This window comes from Asterias rubens, chromosome 8 (assembly GCF_902459465.1).
Source record: "Asterias rubens chromosome 8, eAstRub1.3, whole genome shotgun sequence".
In the NCBI taxonomy this organism is placed as follows: domain Eukaryota; kingdom Metazoa; phylum Echinodermata; class Asteroidea; order Forcipulatida; family Asteriidae; genus Asterias; species Asterias rubens.
Window position 1 is genome coordinate 1,866,117 of NC_047069.1, and position 21,768 is coordinate 1,887,884.

The window sequence follows — 21,768 nt, forward strand, 5'->3', positions numbered from 1 at the left end:
GCACATACAACGATGTGATTAATTGGAACGCATCATGGCACCCAGTCTGTTTTTGTTCGGGGGCACATTTTACTTTAAATTCAACCCGACCTACTTTGGGCTTGTTTCAGGGGAAACAGTAGATGCCATGGGACACAACCCTTTTTTACATTGACACTTTTTATTTTGGCTGTACTGTCTGTCTAACATAGAACTAAAGTCCCATGGAAATCGTTCTACTGGAGATTTTGTCCCCCATGTTACAACAGAGGGCGCTATCAGAAGTACTTTGTACACCGTTCGCCAAGGGTGCACCCCACCAAATAATCTCCCATAGCACACAGTGCAAAATGCTACATATTCAAAAATACACGAAAAATACTTAAAAGTCTCACAGCTTTTAACTTGAAAGAGAAAATTATTGATTGACTCTTGAACTTTTATTCTTTGCTCAATGTTGTATGGGGAGTCCCTGGGCCCGTCCAGTTATTCTCCATCCAAGTAAAAACACCCCTTCATTGGTCTAATTTTCAAAACGTCCGAGCATCAATCTTGAAAAATGTCCCTACACCTCTCAGCAAATAGGACCATTTATTTCAGGGCCTATGTCATCCGAAATACCTCAAGCTGGAAATCAACAACCCCGGGTCACAATTGGGCAACATTTTTTACACTGAAACACTTTCTGGGGGCTCTCAAATCTGTCTTATATAGAATATTTTCAGGGCCTACAAAATATTAATGAGCTCGACGCTCTGTTTTTCTCCTATTTGGTGCGGCGCACCCCCAAGCCTTTCGCCCTAAAAAATAATGTTAGAGATGTACTTTAAATACCGCCCTCTTGTGACTTATGTTTACTACTTTGATGTCCAGAATTAGTCAACTGAGGGCGGGCGTCCACACACACAAAAACAGAACGCCTTCCTTGTTTCATCAGTCTTTCCGTGATCAGTGAAATAAAAAGTAATTTTAAAACACTCAAATACACACTTTTGTCAGGAAATGGACAGTAAAGGAAGTCAAGAAGAGTTAGAAGAAAAGTCTTCGAAGCACGATCGTCATCCCAGTGGATCGAGTTTAGACAATGTAACGTTAGCTATCCCCGCAGTGGTGGCGCGGCCAACGGTAGTGAGCACCACTGCCGCTACGGTAAACGACAACGCCTCGAACGAAATTACACAACAAGCTGACCAAGATGAGGTAAAGGTATGAATTGAACAAAATGTTGGATGGGTTCCCTAGTTACCACCGGTCAGACCAAAAGACGTACCCTAACATTTGCCACGTTTGTTTGACAACACAAAATTCTTTAAAAATAAATTATATTATTATATCAGTATATAGGAAGCCTATAAATAATCAATCAAATATCATAAAAAATACCTCCATAAATGATAACAAAAAATTACAACAAACTGTTAGTGTCCGCATGGGGTAACTTTAGGTATCCTGCCACCACTTTTTTACTCATTTTGACAAAAAGGGATATTTCATTTATTAGAATTACTTTATTATTTCACGTCGAATGAAAAATTGGTGGCATGAAACGGAATCTTTCCCTCGGCATGTTTCGCAATGTAGCTAGAGACTTAATCTTGAATTGATTAAATCATGAAGTTAGAAATATGATCATGATTAAATTTTATGTTGGTTAGATTTGATAATGTGTTTTGCCAGCAACAGCTAATAATTGGTAACACGTGACAACCCAGATAATAACTTCCGTCGATATACATGACGAGCGCCTACTCGAGCGCCTACTCAAGCGCCTACTCTAACTAATACTGGCCACTAGGCCACTATTTTGTCACTTTTTCAATCGTATCAAAATATCATCAATTTTGATATATATAAAAAAAAACTGACATCGATTGTATACGTTACTAAGAGCATTTTTTATGAATATTTATATTTATTGGTTTGTTTCATTAATAAAATACAAAGGAATTAACAGTATGACAACAGATATGGTTGAATTGCACTAGAACGTACCGTATAAATATTTCTTTAAAAAGAGCTAATGTTAAACAGTTTAAACACACAATAGACCGATCCATAGGCTCCCACGGCGCACGTGTGATCAAGAACACGTGAGCCTCTCCAATGCTATTCTGCTCAACCCTGCCGCGCACGCCAAACATCTGCGCACGCATGTCAGACTTTATTTGACGGACTTTTGGTTGCGCTATGGGTTGTGATTGGTGAATACGCAATGGGGCAGAGCTTAATGGATCGGTCTATTGGTAATGAGCAAGAGTTACAAACAATCCAAACAAACAGTCAACCAGCACTTAACCAAACAGAATGAGACTTAAAGGCAGTGGATCCTAAGATCTTAAGTTTGGTTGCCTAGGAGATCAAGGATCAACAGACTTTGGTCAGTGACTAAAGCGCAGATAAAGCTTGAGGTTTTTCAATCAACAATGAGACATGTTGGTGTACAAGCACAGATACTTGAAGTCATCAACATCAAGCTTACATGTATTGCCAATGCTGTGATGTCATCAGAGGGAGATGGGTTACTATGGTTACAGGCCTGTATGCTTTGTTTTTAATAGGGCAAGGGGACAGAGGCATTTTCTCCTTGGTTAAGGCCTGATCCCACTGCAGCAATAACAAGAACGATAACGATCACGACGCAAAGAGAACGCGTTCTATTGGTTGAATTGCTCCACGCAGAATACGCACACACTCATTCAACCAATAGAATGCGTTCTCTTGGCGTTGTTATCGTTCTCGTTATCGCTGCAGTGGAACCGGGCCTTAAAGATCACCCTACATGTATGAGGAAATTGATATTTCTAACTGTCATTTCAAGGGCACCACGACAATGATCAGGGGCATGGAGGCAGTCACCTTTATTGCCTCGGTGAAGTATCAGGACTGGGGTTGCTGATCATTTGTCTTCTTTATTTTGAAAGATAGACCAAAAGTCTTGCAGCATGTTTCTACTTAATTGCACAAAATCCCTAAAACATCCTGAGTTCAATATTTTTTCTCAAAAACCTGCCACAATTTTTGTTTCACAAGTTGTGTCTTTTATAAAATAAAATAAAAGGATCTTTCTTGACAACAATAATGGGCCACATTAGTTGTGCTCTTTATAATTATTAAAATGACACTGTATGTAGTTACTGATCATGGGATGAGAGAAAAATCAAATGGTCCTCACTGGGATTTGAACCCAAGACCCCTGACACTCCGGGCAGATGCTCTACCAACTGAGCTATGAAGCACAGCGGTATACAGTACACCCACATGCATTGTGTGTAACTGGGCAAAGTAACACATATTTTGTGTTGAAATAGTGCCTAAACATCATAGAAGTGAAATAACAAAACACGGGATGAGAGGAAAATCAAATGGTCCTAACTGGGATTTGAACCCCTGACACTCCGGGCAGATGCTCCACCAACTGAGCTATGATGCACAGCGGTATACAGTACACCCACATGCATTGTGTGCAACTGGGCAAAGTAACACATATTTTGTGTTGGAATAGTGCCTAAACACCATAGAAGTGAAATAACAAAACATGGGATGAGAGGAAAATCAAATGGTCCTAACTGGGATTTGAACCCAAGACCCCTGACACTCCAGGCAGATGCTCTACCAACTGAGCTATGATGCACAGCGGTATACAGTACACCCACATGCATTGTGTGCAACTGGGCAAAGTAACACATATTTTGTGTGGGAATAGTGCCTAAACACCACAGAAGTGAAAAAAACAAAACACGGGATGAGAGGAAAATCAAATGGTCCTAACTGGGATTTGAACCCAAGACCCCTGACACTCCGGGCAGATGCTCCACCAACTGAGCTATGATGCACAGCGGTATACAGTACACCCACATGCATTGTGTGCAACTGGGCAAAGTAACACATATTTTGTGTTGGAATAGTGCCAAAACACCATAGAAGTGAAATAACAAAACATGGGATGAGAGGAAAATCAAATGGTCCTAACTGGGATTTGAACCCAAGACCCCTGACACTCCAGGCAGATGCTCTACCAACTGAGCTATGAAGCACAGCGGTATACAGTACACCCACATGCATTGTGTGCAACTGGGCAAAGTAACACATATTTTGTGTTGAAATAGTGCCTAAACACCATAGAAGTGAAAAAAAAAACATGAGATGAGAGGAAAATCAAATGGTCCTAACTGGGATTTGAACTTAAGACCTCTGGCACTCAGTCAGGGCTGATGCTCTACCTAAGATATACATGTACTCCCTCTGGGTTTTTTTCTCTCGCTGTGTTGCAAGGATGCACAAATGGGTAAAGTAACAAACACATTATTTGGTATCTATGCCTAATCACCGTAGAAGTGAAATAACCAAACATGGGATGAGAGAAAATTCAAATGGTCCTCATTGAGATTTGAACCCAAGACTCCCGTACAGAAAGTATAACACTAACTGATGTGATACATTAGGCCTAGTCAGCAAACAATGGAATAAGGGGTATTAACAACAAGTCCACTACAATATGATGTCAAGTCAAAGTTTTAATCTTACATTTAAAACAGCAAAGTCTTTCTTTAAAAAGGGTCTATGTACTTTTTTTCTAACACAAAACACAATGTCCACAGTTTTACATTAAACTTACAGTTTGAAGATAATGGTAGTAAAAAGCTTCCCTTAAAATATTACTTGCTGAGTTTATGAGAAATGAGTAAAACAATGTCACAAAAATAATTTTCGTCTCAGTTTTAGCATGTAAAAACATATAATAAACAAATTATAATGCCTAATTTCCTGCCTATAAGACACAGCTGATCTGACTTTCGAAAGGTTAACACAAGCATCCTATTTAGTGGCGCAAAAACGGGTCATGAAGCAAAGTGTTTGACAGTTTATTCAGAAAACAAAGGCTTATGGCAGACCTAACACCCTCCCTTCAAGCCTACTGTGTGTGAGCTTGAGAAAATGTTGATTATCGTGAATGCCCCTTACTCAGTCCAACCTAAGTTCACTCTGTATGACAAAGTTCACCCGTAGACAGTGCATGTATGTACTTGATCACGGGGGAGTTAAAGCAGTTAACTAAATTTCCTGTTTGGGATGAAAGGATTGATTCCCAAGAGTAATAGACTCTATGCACTGAACAAAGACTGTCTACTGGTAAAGGTTTTGCACTTCAGTTTTTTAGTGACTGGTCAGCAGGACCAGTTAGCTTGTCATGTTACTAGTTCATCGGCTTTTTCACAAGTCCATACATCAAATAAAATTAAAATAACCGTATTTATAACGCGCCTTTTGCCAAAGGATACAAAGCGCCAGGAGTGGGGCGAATTTTTAGATATAAGACCTAATCCCTAAGCACCATGTAATGGTTTACAAGGTGCTGTGGTGCAATATGATGCCAATCCAGCCAGGAACACCGGGGCGAACCCCTTCTCTTTTCGATAAGTGCACTGGGTTATTTTACATGCGTTTACACAACACATGGGACCAACGGCTTTACGTCCAATCCGAAGGACGAAGCAATGGTTATGTGTCTTAAGGACACAAGTGTCACGGCTGGGGATTCGAACCCACACTCTGCTGATCAGAAACACCAGAGTTTGAATTTGGTGCTCTTAACCGCAGACCACTTAAAGGATGCTACAATACTGTACTGACTTAAATACACTGTTGGTAATAGTCAAAGACTAGCCTTCACAGTTGTGTGGCAGTCATCAAAATATTACTAAATAATAATAATAGTAATAATGATACAATTGCAAGACATTTATATGGCTCGTAATGCAGAAGCCTCTATGCGCAACACAAAACATAAAACAATGAAGAAATACACTTAAAGCAAACAAAGATTCAAACAAATGAGTCTTTATTCAAGAGTCCTTTGAAAATCTGAATTTAGTCAGGTTGGCGAATCATATAAAGATCAGAAAAAGCTTGATTTTAAGAAAGTGTTTTGGTTGGGGTGTGGTCTGTTTTTATTATTTTTCTCTGTGATTTCAAGGCCTCAACATCAAGTCTTTTTAAGAACCCTGGTAAAACATCTTAAGTCCAGGCTACTCATCCTTTACTTTAACTGATTGCTTCCTTGTCTAAGGAAAGTTAGAGTTCCTTAGAGATTAGACTTTCAGCAGAAAGCCTGTCAACAACCAAAAAGAGCGGCAAAAACAGTGCATGATGCGCTGAGTAGAGCGGCTAGCAGTCCTTGTTTACGACAAAAAACGTTTCCCCTCCACAGGGATGGGTGCCGTTCCTAATTCCTTCCTTTAATGATAAGAAAGAAGACCCTGGCAGTGCCTGGAGTACACTTACCACAGCATCAAGATTTGTCTGTGACTCACAGTGAAGTAAGACGGTGCTAGTGAGCAGTCGAAGTAAGTTCCATATTCCGACTCGACGCGTCCAACAAGTTCCAGGTGCACTGGATTGTCTTTTTTCTTGTGGAAGTTCATGGAATTTCTTATTTGTGTGGATGTTTTTATGAGAAGCGGAGTGTCAAATCATTTGGAGATGTACCTTGTGGATTGAAAGAACTGAGTTGACTGTGTTATTCTGGTGGAAGTTCGTGGGATTTCTTATTTGTGTGGATGCACTTTGAGAGGCGGAGTGTGAACTCATTTGGAGATACCTGAGCATGTACTTTCTGGATTGAAAGAACTGAGTTGCCTATCAGAACAGTGTCTTGAGAAACAATTTGAGAAGCTGAAACCTAATTGTCAGAGAGTGTGGAAGATTACTAAAGTGATTCTACAATGGCCAGTCCTCCAAATGCAGATGATGATGTGAATCCGTTAGCGTTACATATTGGGCTTCATGATCTAGTATGGATGGGTGGGAGATGCTCAATTTGTGAAGTATGACCACATAATTTATTAATTAATTAATAATCAGTTTTTACATGTTCATGTATATTTAACGCTTAACAAACGTGTCTCAAATCGCATCCAACATAACTTAATTCATTCCTTAAACCATCTCAGCTCGCTGGGAGTATACAGCCTGAGCGACAAATATGCGCTACTAAGCTAAATCAATCACAAGAACCATCTCTGCCCTCACAGGTACCAAATTTTCCTGGATGGAGAGAAGCGATGGTTAAATGCAGTGGACTCTATTGGTAATTACTCAAAATATTTATTACCATAAAACCTTTCTTGGTGACGAGTTATGGGGAGAGGTTGATGGTATAAAACATTGTGAGAAACGGCTCCCTCTGAAGTGCCATAGTTTTCGAGAAAGAAGTAATTTTCCACGGATTTGATTTCGAGACCTCAGGTTTAGAACTTGAGGTCTCGAAATCAACCATCTAAACGCACACAACTTCGTGTGACAAGGGTGTTTTTTCTTTCATTATTATCTCGCAAGTTTGATGACCGATTGAGCTCAAATTTTCACAGGTTTGTTATTTTATGGATATATTGAGATACACCAACTGTGAAGGCTAGTCTTTGACAATTACCAATAGTGTCCACTGCCTTTAAGTGTCTTGTTCAGACATGAAACATGACTCATATTATTTTAATCATTTAAAAATGATTTGTATGTGTTATATTTTGTTACAGTCTTCTGGTGGAGGCAAGCCAGCACAGAATGAAGATGTTCCCCTCATACTTGGAGAGAGGATTGAAGGAATTGGTACGTCCCCCCCCCCAAAAAAAAAAAAAACATTATTTAAAAACAAAAAAATGTAATCCACATAATACATTAAATTTTCACGGTTTGAAGATAATGATGGTAGAAAGCTTCCCTTAAAATATTACTTGCTGAGGTGCTGAAGTTTTTGAACAATGAGTAAAACAAGTCACAAAAATAATTTTTGACTCAGTGTGGCGAAGGTTATTTTAGCACAAACAACGGGTTTACGCGACTCTCCTGAAAACATTTCTCTGTGATTTTGACATTTTTTTTCTTAAAATCTTGACGACTAATGGAGCTGAAACTTCCACAGGTAAATTATAATATTTTTGGGGTTGAACAATTGATTAGAGTGAGATTCGAACCAACGACCTCCGGATTAACGTTGTGCACAAACATCTTCATTCACAGTGAGTAGGGATTTATGTCATGGCCAAAAACTTGATCTACAAAAGATATCAAGTTCTTTAAAGACAGTGGACACTATTGGTAATTGTCAGAGACCAGTCTTCTCAATTGGTGTATCTCAACATATGCATGAAATAATAAACCTGTGAAAATTTGAGCTCCATCGGTCATCGAAAGTGCGAGATAACCATGAAAGAAAAAAACATCCTTGTCACACGAAGTTGTGTGCTTTCAGATGCTTGATTTCGAGACCTCAAATTCTAATCTTGAGGTCTCGAAATCAAATTCGTGGAAAATTACTTCTTTCTCGAAAACTACTTCACTTCAGAGAGAGCCGTCTCTCACAATGTTTTATACTATCAACCTCTCCCCATTACTCGTTACCAAGTGAGGTTTTGTGCTAATAATTATTTTGAGTAATTACCAATAGTGTCCACTGCCTTTAAACTGGATGTTCTTGTCTCTACCCTAATCCTACACAGCTAAGGATGTGACATACCTGTGTCCATTTACTGGACCAGTCAGAGGAACTCTTTGTATCACAAACTACAAGCTGTATTTCAAAGGAGTTGAAAGGGTAAGTCATTTTCAGCATTCAGTTGATTTGCATTAAAGGTTAGCATATAATATTAACAATAATAATAATAATACACAAACATTTATATAGCGCCCCACGAAGAACGGAGCGCTTAACAACTTAAAGAAGAGGAACAAAAGAACAGTGAATCACAGAAACAAATGAGTTTTCAATTTCCGCTTGAACACAGACAAAGACGGCGCTTCACGAAAACTGATCAGAAGTTCATTCCAAAGACGAGCCATGTCGTGAGCTCACGGTTAGCAGCACTATGAAATTTGAAATCGCACAGTAAGCACAAGATCGGCTGTTAAGCAGCTCTACGAAATTTGGCCCAGGGGACAGTGAGATACTGTCAGAAAAAAGCGTACTGCTCAAGTGTCAGCTGACGATTTTACAAAACTCTTCCTAACTTAGGACTAATCTTAGGACTTAGGATGAGTCCCAACCCTGCACTGTAGTATGCAGACCTTAAGATTAATCCTAATAATTCGAGATAAGACGAGTCCTAACTCTTTGTGAAATCCGCACTAGGTCCTTTTGCATGCAGTATTGTTGGTTGCATTTAAAGACAGTGGACACTATTGTTAATTGTCAAAGACTAGTCTTCACAGTTGGTGTATCTCAACATATGCATAAAATAACAAACCTGTGAAAATTTGAGCTCAATCGGTCGTCGAAGTTACGAGATATTAATTAAAGAAAAAACACCCTTGTCACACGAAGTTGTGTGCTTTCTGATGCTTGATTTCGAGACCTCAAATTCTAAACTTGAGGTCTCGAAATCAAATTCGTGGAAAATTACTTCTTTCTCGAAAACTAGGTCACTTCAGAGGGAGCTGTTTCTCACAATGTTTTATACCATCAACCTCTCCCCATTACTCATTACCATGTAAGGTTTTATGCTAATAATTATTTTGAGTAATTACCAATAGTGTCCAGTGCCTTTAAGTACATGTAGCTGTAAAAATGGCCGTGTGTGACATGGCGTTTTTAGACCCTACTCCTTAAATCCATGATTTGTTGTTGTGTAGGAACCTCCCTTTATACTGGATGTACCACTGGGGTCTATTTATCGAGTGGAGAAGGTTGGGGGATCAACCAGCAGAGGAGAGAACTCATATGGTCTAGAGATCTTCTGTAAGGTAAGGAACTTATGGATTTATAATAACAACAATAATATATAGCACGCATATTCGTCACTCAGTGACGCTCAATGCGCTTCAGCATTCAGTATTTTCCTGCAAGGTATGAGAGACTACGCTTGAATTATGAGACCTACTCCTTTTACATAGCACCATAAATAAGCTGCCAATCGAACCAGGAACTTGGGGCGAGCCCCTTCTCTTTTGGATAAGTGCACTGGGTTTTTTTTTTTACGTGCGCTATACAACACACAAGACCAACGACTTTACGTCCCATCCGAAGGATGAACCATCATGGTTAAGTATCTTTCTTAAGGACACAGGTTTCACGACTGGGACTCGAACCCACTCTCTGCTGATCAGAAACACCAGATCTTGAGTCCGGTGTCACTCTTAACCACTAGGCCATGACATGCCACAAAGAAGTTCGAAATTAATTTACTGTTCCAATAACCAATGATCTCCTTACTCATTAAGAACCACCTTGCAATACTACACTCATTTGTACTGACTTGACTTTGATTTCAGGACATGCGGAACTTGAGATTCGCCCACAAGCAAGAGAATCACTCCAGACGACTTGTTTACGATAAAGTCCAGATTTATGCCTTCCCCACCTCTAATAAGTTGGTAAGTGTTTATTAATTGAAATAAAGAATTTATATCATTTTGGTTAAAGACCTTATCTTCGAATACGCGCTAATCCTCCAATCAGATTCACAGAATGGAGTGGTGATAAAAACCTATATTGCGCGGCTAATATCACTACCTGCGTCTTGTGTGTTCTATATCATGCGCCAAGTTTGCTTGAAGATAAATACGTTATCACACACGCGCTCGGGGAAATACGGGAAATATACATGTCTGCGTCCCATATCCAACATGGCCTTCGGTCTCGTTGGATATGGGGCGCAGAAGCGCTATATTTTTCCTTATTTCACTCGCGCTTGTGTGATAACTTATAATAACAGACAGCCGTACACATATCTAGAAGTTATGCATTGGAGTTGACATTAGTGTTTCCTCAAGATTGTCAGCAAAGTGTATTGAGCCTAATGCTGAGTTTACTTGTAGGATTGAGTTGTTGTGGAGAATTTGTTGTTTTTAAGCTCCAATTCCCCATATACAAAACAAAAGGATACTTGTACAACACTTTAATTGAATTCACAGTTCTTTGTATTCAAACACAAGGGTTAACAAATTGTATGTGTTATTATTTTGTGTATTGCAGCCAGTTTTTGCCTTTGAATACAAGAATTTCTACAGTGAGGATGGATGGGCCGTGTATGATCCACTGGGAGAGATGAAACGACAGGTAATTTAACAAATATATACTTGTTATACCTCGGTAACAAACTGTGAAGTTTGATTGGTCGATAACCTATCATGTGACGTGCAACAAATATGCTTGTTATACCTCGGTAACAAATTGTGACGTTTGATTGGTCGAGAACCAATCACGTGATGTGCAACACAAACGCATGTTACATGGCTCGGGGGTCGGGTAACATGAAAAGTGATGTACACCTGTGTACATCACCTTGATCGTTCCCAGTGTTGGTTGATTTCCAGCGCTGTGTACGAAACACCCGCGGGTTCGAGGGAAGTCAAGAATTGTTTCTTGTTCGTCTGCCACAATGAATACTTTGTCGTAATAATGTTCGAAGATGACAACTGAGCTTCGAGAAGAGGAATAACAATGTAACAAAGGTATAACAAAACAATTGTTTCACGCTGTGACTGGGGTCCATGGGTTTTGTACACCCTCGGCTTTGCCTCGGTGCTATTTGCCCCCTCGGGTGTACAAAACGCCATGGACACCTCAACGTCACGTTGTGAAACAATTGTATAATGTACAGTGTAATTAGTATTCAGTTCACAACCTAATGGACTTTTAGTATTTGAATGAAGTAGTTGACTTGTACTTATTGTTACTGATAACACAGGGTCTACCTACAGAGAGTTGGCGTATCAGTAGAATCAATGAAGGATATCAATTCTGTGATACTTATCCAGCAGTTGTAAGTATTTGTACTGACTTTAAACTTCACATAAATACCTGATTCAAGAACATATTTATCATCAGAAGTTAAAGTCTTCAATCAACAGCTTTGCTACAGATCTAATTATCAGTGTTTCTAGGTGTTTTTTCAGTAAGTTAAAGCCATTAAGCGGCTAATTTAAAAGGCATAAAAATTGGTTTAAAAAGAGAGAGAGGTGGGGTTGATTCTTAAGGCATTTTGAAGGGGGGAGGGGAGGGAAAGTTAGAGCATGCCTGGAATAACACACAGGCCACGGAGGCCACGGAGGCCACGGCCTTTGTTGCCCCTGGTCTTGGCCTCGGTGCCCCTTCAAAAGTTTCCCATTGACGTAAGATTTTCTAATGGAAGTGCCCTTTGCAAAATGAAAATGGCCTTGCCCTTTCAAAAATTAAATTCAAGGCATGTGAGAGGCTCATTGACATAGAAATCCTCAAAACTTGAAATATGGATTGTATAATTTCAAAAAAGTTGTGTTTGTGTTTTCGTTGGGCTCTTCATCAACAATTGTTTATTTGTATTTATTAAAACTCCATCTATTAAATATTTGTATTTAGTTTGCAGTGACTGCTGCTGCTGATGATGAGCTTCTGAGACAGGTCGCCAAGTTCAGAAGTAAAAACAGAATACCGGTAAGAATGGAGCATAAACAGTTATTTATTTGAAAAAATGGACCAGAAGAAATGGTTTCCAACAGAATGGATTTTAAAAAGTTTTAAGGATGGCAAGGCCACGTAGCCTTTTACATAACCACATTACTGTGACAGGGCTGTATGCTTCGTTTTTGAAAGGGCAAGGGCACCAAGGCATTTTCTCCTTGGTAAAGGGCACCCTATGAGGAAATTGTAAAGTTCTACTGGAGCATTTCAAGGGCACCAAGGCAATGGCAAGGGGCAACGGAGGCAATCGCCTCCGTTGCCTCCATGAAATACATGTATCAGGCCTGCTGTGAAGTCAAGAGCGAAAAAGCAGGACTTTTAAATACAAAAATTACAGAAAACACCACAAAATGCATACAATAAAAAATATACATAATATTATAATATTAAGTTATTTCACACAAAAGTAGGTCTTCAAAAAAAGACAAAGAAACTGTTCTAGAGAGGAGCTTTCTTTTATATTATTGAGGAGTGAATTCCAGAGTTTAGGAGATGCAACCTGGAAAGCCCTTTGCCCATTATGCTTTGGTGGTGGCTGGAAAAGGAGTGAGAAGATTTTGCGAGCAATAATGAAGGTTTCTAGTTGGACAATAGTCGTGGATAAATTCATTGAGGAGCTATACCATTGTTTGCATTTGAAAATATCTTTTGCTAGTGAATTTGTGCATGGACTGTTGAGTGGAATAATAGATGAAAATTTGCGTAGGGGGAAAAGCAATAATAAATTTGGTTTTACCCAATGTCAGCTCAGAAAACATAAAATGAGACTATGAGAACTCACTGTAGAACATTGAGGCACAACAAACTTATGAAACATTTGCTATTGGTGCTTTGGATGCAAAAGTATGTCCACGTGTAGAAATTAGAAAATGAGTCAAGAGATTTAGGCCCAACAGAGTTACAGACAATAATAATGCTGAGAAAATAGAATTAGCTTTTACAAATGCTTACTACCAACCTAGAAGGGACCTATGTGAAAAAAGTCCACAGGCATATTACTTGGGTGGGATTCGAACCCACGACCATCGAGTTCTAACTGTTGTATTGTTTTTGTTGCTTTGTGTAGATTTTATCGTGGATCCACCCTCAGAGCCACGCAACGATTACTCGTTGCAGTCAGCCTCTCGTAGGTGTTAACGGTAAACGAAGCAAAGAAGATGAGAAGTATATCCAGATGATACTAGATGCTAATGCACAGTCACATAAACTGGTCATCATGGATGCCAGGCCCAGTGTCAACGCCATTGCTAATAAGGTATGTCAAGTCAGGGTGCCAGACCTAGAGTTTGCAATGAGAAAATGGTCTTAAAATTTTGCCCTTATTTACACTACACTTTCCAATAAATCAAGGAAAAAAGTTATAATCAAAACTGGATCAACAATTCCTTGCAACTAAAAAAGCTTTCAACCAAGTGCCTTATGTTTAATTCCAAACATTTCACAGTCAGGGTTTTCTCTATGAGCACAATTTAAAAAGAACTTACAATTTGCTGAGCTCAGCCTCACGAGTTCCAATACCATGCTGCAGCATGCAAGGGAAAGAACTCTGACTGCCTATCTCTAACTGCACACACCTCAAACCACTGACTTATAAAACTGGTACTCTGAACATATTTCCACTTCATATCCCACACTACCACTCTATGCACACCAGTGACATTCCAAAGACATTCCTGAGGGCCTCGCCTACAGAACAAAAGAAAACCAACCCTAGCAATGCCTTTGTACTTGTATAACAAGTACTGCTGCTGCGCAGAAGCACTTGCTCACCTGCCAAAACTATTTACAACAAAGTAGCTGCTGCACAGTAGCACTTGCACAGCAGCATTCGCAATGGGAGTCTTTTGAGCTGCTGGCAGCAGCAGAAGCAGAAGTGATGGTCCTTTTTGGCGACTCTGAGCGTGCACGCACATGCTCAGTATTGTGCGCATAGGTCTGACCAAGCGCACTATTGGAAAGAACTGTTTAAAAAGGACTGTCCTTGTTGCACAAACTCGTGTGCTTTCAGATGCCTAAAAAAGGCTTCCGGCCTAAAGTCTTTTAATATTTGAGTGAGAATAATAATAATAATAATAATAATAATAATAATAATAATAATAATAATAATAATAATGGCTTCTTATATCGCGCTCAGGTCTGTCACGCAGTGACGCTCATGGCACTCCAACGTTATTACCCCTGGGCCTTAAATCATTCATTAAACCATCTCAGCTCCCTGGGCTGTGCAACAAATGCGCTACTCGGCTAAATCAATCACAAGAACCATCTCTTTCTCAAATATTATGTTATTATGTTACTTCAGAGGGAGCCTTATTTTACAATGTTTTATACTATCAACCTCTCCCTTACTTGTTACCAAGTAAATTGTAATGCTAACAATTATTTTTGAGTAAGTACCAATAGTGTCCACTGCCTTCAACTGATTGATTTGTTTTGATTGTGTTTGATATTTTAGGCTAAAGGTGGTGGATATGAGAATGAGGACACATATCAAAATGCTGAAGTCATCTTCTTAGACATTCACAACATCCATGTCATGAGAGAAAGGTTTGTACATTCTTCATTTCTTTCAAATGAATCAGTTTTTTTGTGTTTGTTTTGCAAGTCGCCTGACACACAAGGCCTGAAGGCCACTTCAAGGTGTGGGCTACAATTATTTTTTTCCAGAGGCCATTGCCACCTACTCCTAGGGCTGAAACAGGGTTACCCCTTTCACAGTCCATACAGATGTAGGCTTGGGTATCATCAATTCGAAGCCTGGCCTTGCATTGTATTCAAGTGTGTACATGGTGTACTACCATTTATTTGTCATAAATTACTACTTTCTTTTGAGAAATTGCAAACAAATATTCCAGAAACAATGACTGCCATGACAGTAGTGAAGTTAATAACGAGAAGTCAGAACTTCAGCCGGGACTCCGTAAATCTACTCCGCGGTAGTAGAATATAAAGCAAGACAAGTTCTCAAAAGAACATAATCTACCCAGCAACTACTGGTAGTAAATCTACTCCGTGGTAGTAGAATATAAAGCAAGACAAGTTCTCAAAAGAACATAATCTTCCCAGCAACTACTGGTAGTAAATCTACTCTGCGGTAGTAGAATATAAAGCAAGACAAGTTCTCAAAAGAACACAATCTACCCAGCAAGTATAGATACACACATGGTGTTACTGCAAACCAAACATGTACACATTCTACAAATTACACATTGTCATGGGAATGAGGTTTTGGTTCTCATTCTTGTTTTTGAAGTTTGCGGAAACTGAAAGACATCTGTTATCCAAGTATAGATGATCACCACTGGCTGTCCAACCTGGAAGCCACTCACTGGCTGGAACACGTTAAGGTATGTAGGAAATATAACGAAGCATTCCCATTGTATTTAGAAACAGGATATGTTAAAGACAGCGGACGGTATTGGTAATTACTCAAAATAATTATTAGCATAAAACCGTTCTTGGTTACGAGTAATGTGGAGAGGTTGATAATATAAAACATTGTGAGAAACGGCTCCCTCTGAAGTGATGTAGTTTTTGAGAAAGAAGTAATTTTCAAAGAATTTGATTTCAAGACCTCAGATTTAGAATTTGAGGTCTTGAAATCAAGCATCTGAGAGCACACAACTTCGTGTGACAAGGGTGTTTTTTTCTTTCACGGTTATCTCCCAACTTTGACGACCAATTGAGCTCAAATTTTCACAGGTTTGTTATTTTACGCATATGTTGAGATACACCAATTTGCATAGGGGGCTAATAGTAATACTCGGTTTTCTGTATTTACCATTATACCGATATGTGTTAGCACTGTATACTCAGTATTGTCATTACCATTGTGTGTTCTATTAACCAGATGGTGTTAGCCGGTGCTGTACGCATCGCTGATCGAATCGAGAGTCAGAAAACCTCTGTAGTAGTTCATTGCAGCGATGGATGGGATCGAACTTCCCAGCTTACGGCACTAGCCATGCTCATGCTGGAACCTTACTATAGAACCATCACAGGCTTCCAGGTCTTAGTAGAAAAGGAATGGATTGAAGTGGGACATAAGTTTGCTCAGGTGAGTCTAGTATCTACAGAAGAGTATTGTCGCAACACGATAAGTTTTGATTTATCAATGTGTCACATGTTTACAACTTCCTGGAAAAAAAATACCTAGTCAGAATTTGTTGTCAAACCATCCATCCACACAAACATGCAATTTCCCTGCGTTCAGACAGCTCAAAGTTAAACCTGTACAATACAGTTTGTCTTTGATTTTAAGAGGTCACACAGCAACGTGACCCAACACAACAACCCCTATTTAAAGTGTGTACAAAAGATGCCCGCTTTTGCATTTGATGGCATGTTACGCAACACATCCTGTGTCATCAGTCACCTTTGAGGAATTAAAACTGGATGTGGTTATTTTGATTATGTCCAAACACTGCGCTAAAAAATAGAAACCAAAGTGGTTTAGTGTTAAACCACCCTTGCTGACCGATTTGTACAAGTTTTAAGAGCATTCAGACACACAAAGTTATAACCGCATGAGTTTGCTTAAAACCGACTTTAGTACTGTGTCTGAACTACTTCACAGACTGATTTTAATCTTGGTTTGTTTTCTTAGCGTCATGGACATGGAGATAAGAACCACGCTGATGCAGACAGATCACCAATCTTCCAACAGTTTATGGATTGTGTCTGGCAGATTACTGTTCAGGTATTGTTAAAAAAAATTGTTTCCTTCAAAAAATGTTGCTTTAAAAAATGAAAAACTATAACAAGTCCAGTCAGAAGGCGATTCAATACTGCCCATGAAAGAATTCATGTTTACAAATTGATTTTTCCTCGTTTTTTTCTTTGACAAATTTTGCATTATCTACAGACCTGATACTTCACAGAGGCAACTAAGGCGATTGCCTCCATGCACACTGGTCATTAATGGCCTTGGTGCCCTTGAAATGCTCCAGAGGAGAAAATGCCTTGGTGCCCTTGCCCTATCAACAGTGAAGCATACAGGCAGGCCTGACAGTACAGAATCAAATATCACTCATTGGTATCAGTTGTTGTACACATTTTACATCAACTGGGGTTTTCATACAAACCAATGCATGTAATTACATTACAGTGAATGTGAATTTTTGTGCTTTTACATTATTTGTGTTTACTTTGTAGTTTCCCAATGCGTTTGAGTTCAATGAGCATTTCCTGATTACCATCTTGGACCATCTCTACAGCTGCTTGTTTGGGACCTTCCTCTATAATTGCATGAAGGATCGAGTTAAGGAGGTGAGTCAAGAAATAAGGAATGAGTAAAGATCATCAATTGAAGTAAATAGATCTGCAAAGATGTCAAGTAGAGCAAGAGATCACTTGGAAAACATGAACGCCAAGAACAATGAAGCAACATGAGATACATGTATCTCAGTATAGTGGCTTCTTATGTAGCGTGCATATCCGTCACTCAGTGGCGCTCAAGGCGCTTTAACATACAGTATTTTCCTGCAAGGTATGTGGGACTACGTTTGAATAATGAGATCTACTCTTTTCACATAACACCATGTAATGATTTACAAGGTGCTGTACACGCTACACACTTCCCTTGATCCCAGTATGTGTGCGAGTCACTTACAATGGGGGACTTTCGAGACGCTTGGTGGCAGCAGACTGCAAAATCCATTGTTCTCGGTAATGCACGCATGCTCAGAACTACGTAAACAATGACAATTTACCTGGTAAGTCTGCTGACACCTAGCGTTCCAAAGTCTGCCATAAGAGCAGCACCATGCCAAGTGCTACCTACGACCGTTGCATGAATCGCACAGTGACTGTTACATGAACGGCAAAATGTGTGTTTTGGAGATGAATGGCGCTTGTAATAGGTAGCGCTGGCAGACAGTGACTAACGACTTGTTATCAAGTCTACACTCTGCATTGTTTCATCAAATACAAACTCAGTAACTTGAACACATGTACAATTCACCTCTTTCTGATTGTGTTTTTTGATTGACAGCAAGTGAAGACCAAGACGATTTCCTTATGGTCCTACATCAATAGCAATAAAGAGGAGTTTACCAACCCCATGTACGCAGCGTACCATCATCAACATGTGTTGTTTCCAGTAGCTAGTATGAGACGTATTGAGCTATGGACAGGGTACTACATCCGCTGGAACCCAAGGATGCGACCTCAGGTATGTTCAGTTATTGCTACCTTGTCATCCTTGATGAGGTTGGGGTCCATATTCATTCCAATTTTTGGGCCTTGTTACATACAATGTATTTGCCCGGAACAAGAGACGAAGACTAGAGCAAGCTAGTCAAAGCGTTGAGACCAAAGTGTCTTGCATTAACTGGTTGTTCTTACACAGTACGACAGTTCAATTCAACTGAAAGCAACGCTTATATATCGACATATATGAATGTGGAGGGATGTTCCAAAAAGCGGGGCTTGTCAAAGAAACAGCCTACAAAACAAAACAGCTTCACAATAGACGAATAAACCAAATAAACAAAATAACACCTACAACAAGCAACAATAACAGTTACAAGTATGTCGACGAATAGATATAGATAGATAGATAGATAGATAGTTTATTTCTTTTTCAATCATGGCCAACGACCAAATTACAGTAAAAATTTCAAATAATACAAAAAAATAGTTTACATACAAAATAGTTACATATAAAAATATACAGCAACAACAGTAAGATGATAACAAATTCAATCATGTGATATTCATTCTATTTGAGTATATATGATTTGAGGCACTGCATGGTGAGGTATCAATATATATTTGGTTTGCGGTAACACCATGTGTGTATCTACTTGCCAGGTAGAGTTTATTCTTAGAGAACTGTCTTTCTTTATTCTACTACCGTGGAGTAGATTTATCGGATGTTCGGGAGACTTGTCAGTTCTGAAACTGTCCTGCTTATTAACTATTACCCGGGCGGATGGTATAGAAATAAGCTGGGACTACTACTTTAGCTTATAGGAACTTAGGAAAGTAATTAACTGCACTACTGCGGAGTCAGTTCTTGGGTTGGTCTCAACGTTTTGATTAACTTGCTCTAGTCATCGTCAGGAGACTGAAGAGGTACGAGAGAAGTGGGGTTATTTATTGGGGTTGATGTTATTCAAAATTATTTTGATTTGTTTATCTCTCCAGGAGCCAATAAACCAGAGAAATCGAGATCTGATTGAGCTTCGCTCGTTCCTTCAGAAGCAAGTAGAAGAGCTACAGAAGGAGATTGAAGCTAGAGATCTAGGACTTCAATCAGCTCAAGTTGGTACCTCGTCACCACCAAGAGTAGCTAGTCCTATCAATGCTTGAAATCTCATCATGTGTTATTGAAGCTGTGTTCCCATTGGATTTTTTCTTCCGCTGCCACACGGAAAGTTACCATGAATGGCTTTGATGTAATTCTACCGTCTTATATTCTGCGACGCTTGAAAAGCGTTTTACAGCGTGGTAGCAGTAGATTTACAGCGCAGAGCTGTTCCAATCGAACTTTTTAGCGGCCCTGTTAAGTTATCAAGGTTACAGGGAAGTCTTCCACGACCTCTTTCAGCCTGTTACGCCGTTCACAGTCGCGCTAAGTTGACAGGGAGGTCAGTTTATCATGCATCCCTATTAGATCTATTTTTGTAATTCTACAGAAAAGTTGCGGTACTTTAACAAAACAAAGTCCAATATGGGAACCCAGTTTCAAGTCTAGCAGAGTCTCAATTGGACTGGTATAGTTGGGCTTCTTAAAGTCACTGGACACTATTGGTTATTACTCAAAATAATTGTTAGCTTAAAAACTTACTTGGTAGCAAGTAATGGAGAGCTGTTGATAGTATCAAACATTTTTAGAAACGGCTCCCTCTGAATTAACGTAATTTTGAGAAAGAGGTAATTTCTCACTCAAATGTTGAATGACTGCAGGCCTGAAGCCTTTTAAATGTATCTGAAAGCACACAAGTTTGTGCACCAACATGACCAAGGGTATTAATTTTGGTTTTTACCCATACACAAGGGTGTTTTTGCTTTTATTATTCTCTTGCAACTTTGATGACCAAGTGAGCCCAAATTCTCACAGGTTTGTTATTTCATGCATATGTTGGCATACACCAAGTGAGAAGACTGGTCTTTGACAATTACCAAAGGTTGTCCAGTGCCGTTAAAGTGTAATTGCAATGTTTCCTTTTCATGGAAGAGTTTTAAAGCATTGGTGGCGCCTCGATGAACATTCTAACTAATTAGAGAAACATGTACACCATTTATGTTTTTTCATTCATTCGCAACTCAGAAACCCTCGGGGTGACAATGAAAGCAGTATTCCCACTAGTGACTAGTACATGCATGAAGGGGTAGTGCTTCTTATTTATATTTAATTTTTTTTGTGTTTGGATGTGGTTTATTTTTTTGGGGGGAAAACATTCAGAAATATTTGTGTAAATAGTTAAGATATATGAGGTAGATGAAATGTGAAACATTTGGTTAATTATAGCCCCTGTATGTGGTAATTTAATCCATTTTGTATAGTTTTTTCAAGATCATGTTATAAAAATCCATGATTCTCATATATTTGGAAATTAAAGTTCTCCGATATTTTTAGGATTAGGCTTCATGACGTGTGCTGGAAAAAAAACGTAATTGTACTTAAAGCCCAAATGACCACCTCTAGTATTAAGCCAAAAACAAGTAAAAACGTGTTTAAAGTTCCCACGCACTCAGTCTTATTTTAACGATCTCAGACGAAAAAATACGTCTAATTTTTTGCCTGAACACTTTTTCGGCATCTGGAAGCAGACAAATTTGTGCAACAAGGGTGTTTTTCTTTCCCTTTCTTTCATCTTATGTTGGGATACACCAAGTAAGAACACTGGTCTTTGACAATTTCCAAACGTGTCAAGTGGGTCACTTCAAAAAGGGTTTACTAACCAGTAGGAAGTTGATAAACCTAAACATTTTTCCTAAATTTCTACTTGTAATTCTACTAAGCTTGGGCGATATCATGATATTATCGAATATTGCGATACTAACTTGGAAACGATTTCGATATCGGACCAATTTGGTTTTAATCAAAATATCGATATATCGCGATATATCGCGATTAAGAATCACAATATCGCGAAGTATTTCCTAGCTGACACATCTTGCACCCCATAGGTTTGGAGTAAAACCAGAAGAATAGGTTATTAGAACACCTCTCTTATGCTAGGACTGTCTCTTCTACAACTTTCACTCAGAGTTTGAAGACTGATGATGTCAAATTTAATTAATCGCAATTATATCGCGATATATTGTCGGCGATATATTGAGAATAAAATAAATCGATATCGCCCAAGCTTAAATTCTACTGTTATGCGGTGTGTCGGCCAAGCACT

At 39.1% G+C, this 21,768-nt stretch overlaps 1 protein-coding gene across 2 annotated transcripts; it reads left to right on the top strand.

The window, feature by feature from the left end:
* The first annotated feature begins 893 nt into the window (after window positions 1-893).
* Window positions 894-20,219, top strand: LOC117293275 (myotubularin-related protein 2-like). Of its 2 annotated transcripts, none has more exons than XM_033775510.1 (16): window positions 894-1,185; window positions 7,512-7,584; window positions 8,475-8,569; window positions 9,604-9,714; window positions 10,243-10,344; window positions 10,946-11,029; window positions 11,661-11,735; window positions 12,311-12,385; window positions 13,479-13,667; window positions 14,868-14,959; window positions 15,666-15,759; window positions 16,263-16,469; window positions 17,019-17,111; window positions 17,567-17,680; window positions 18,405-18,584; window positions 19,562-20,219. In XM_033775510.1, the coding sequence occupies exons 1-16, from the start codon at window positions 982-984 to the stop codon at window positions 19,724-19,726; spliced, it is 1,953 nt and encodes a 650-aa protein (XP_033631401.1). In that variant the 5' UTR covers window positions 894-981; the 3' UTR covers window positions 19,727-20,219. The 2 variants fall into 2 exon arrangements, with proteins under 2 accessions (XP_033631401.1, XP_033631402.1); XM_033775511.1 differs by having other exon boundaries at window positions 894-1,179.
* The last annotated feature ends 1,549 nt before the right edge of the window (window positions 20,220-21,768 follow it).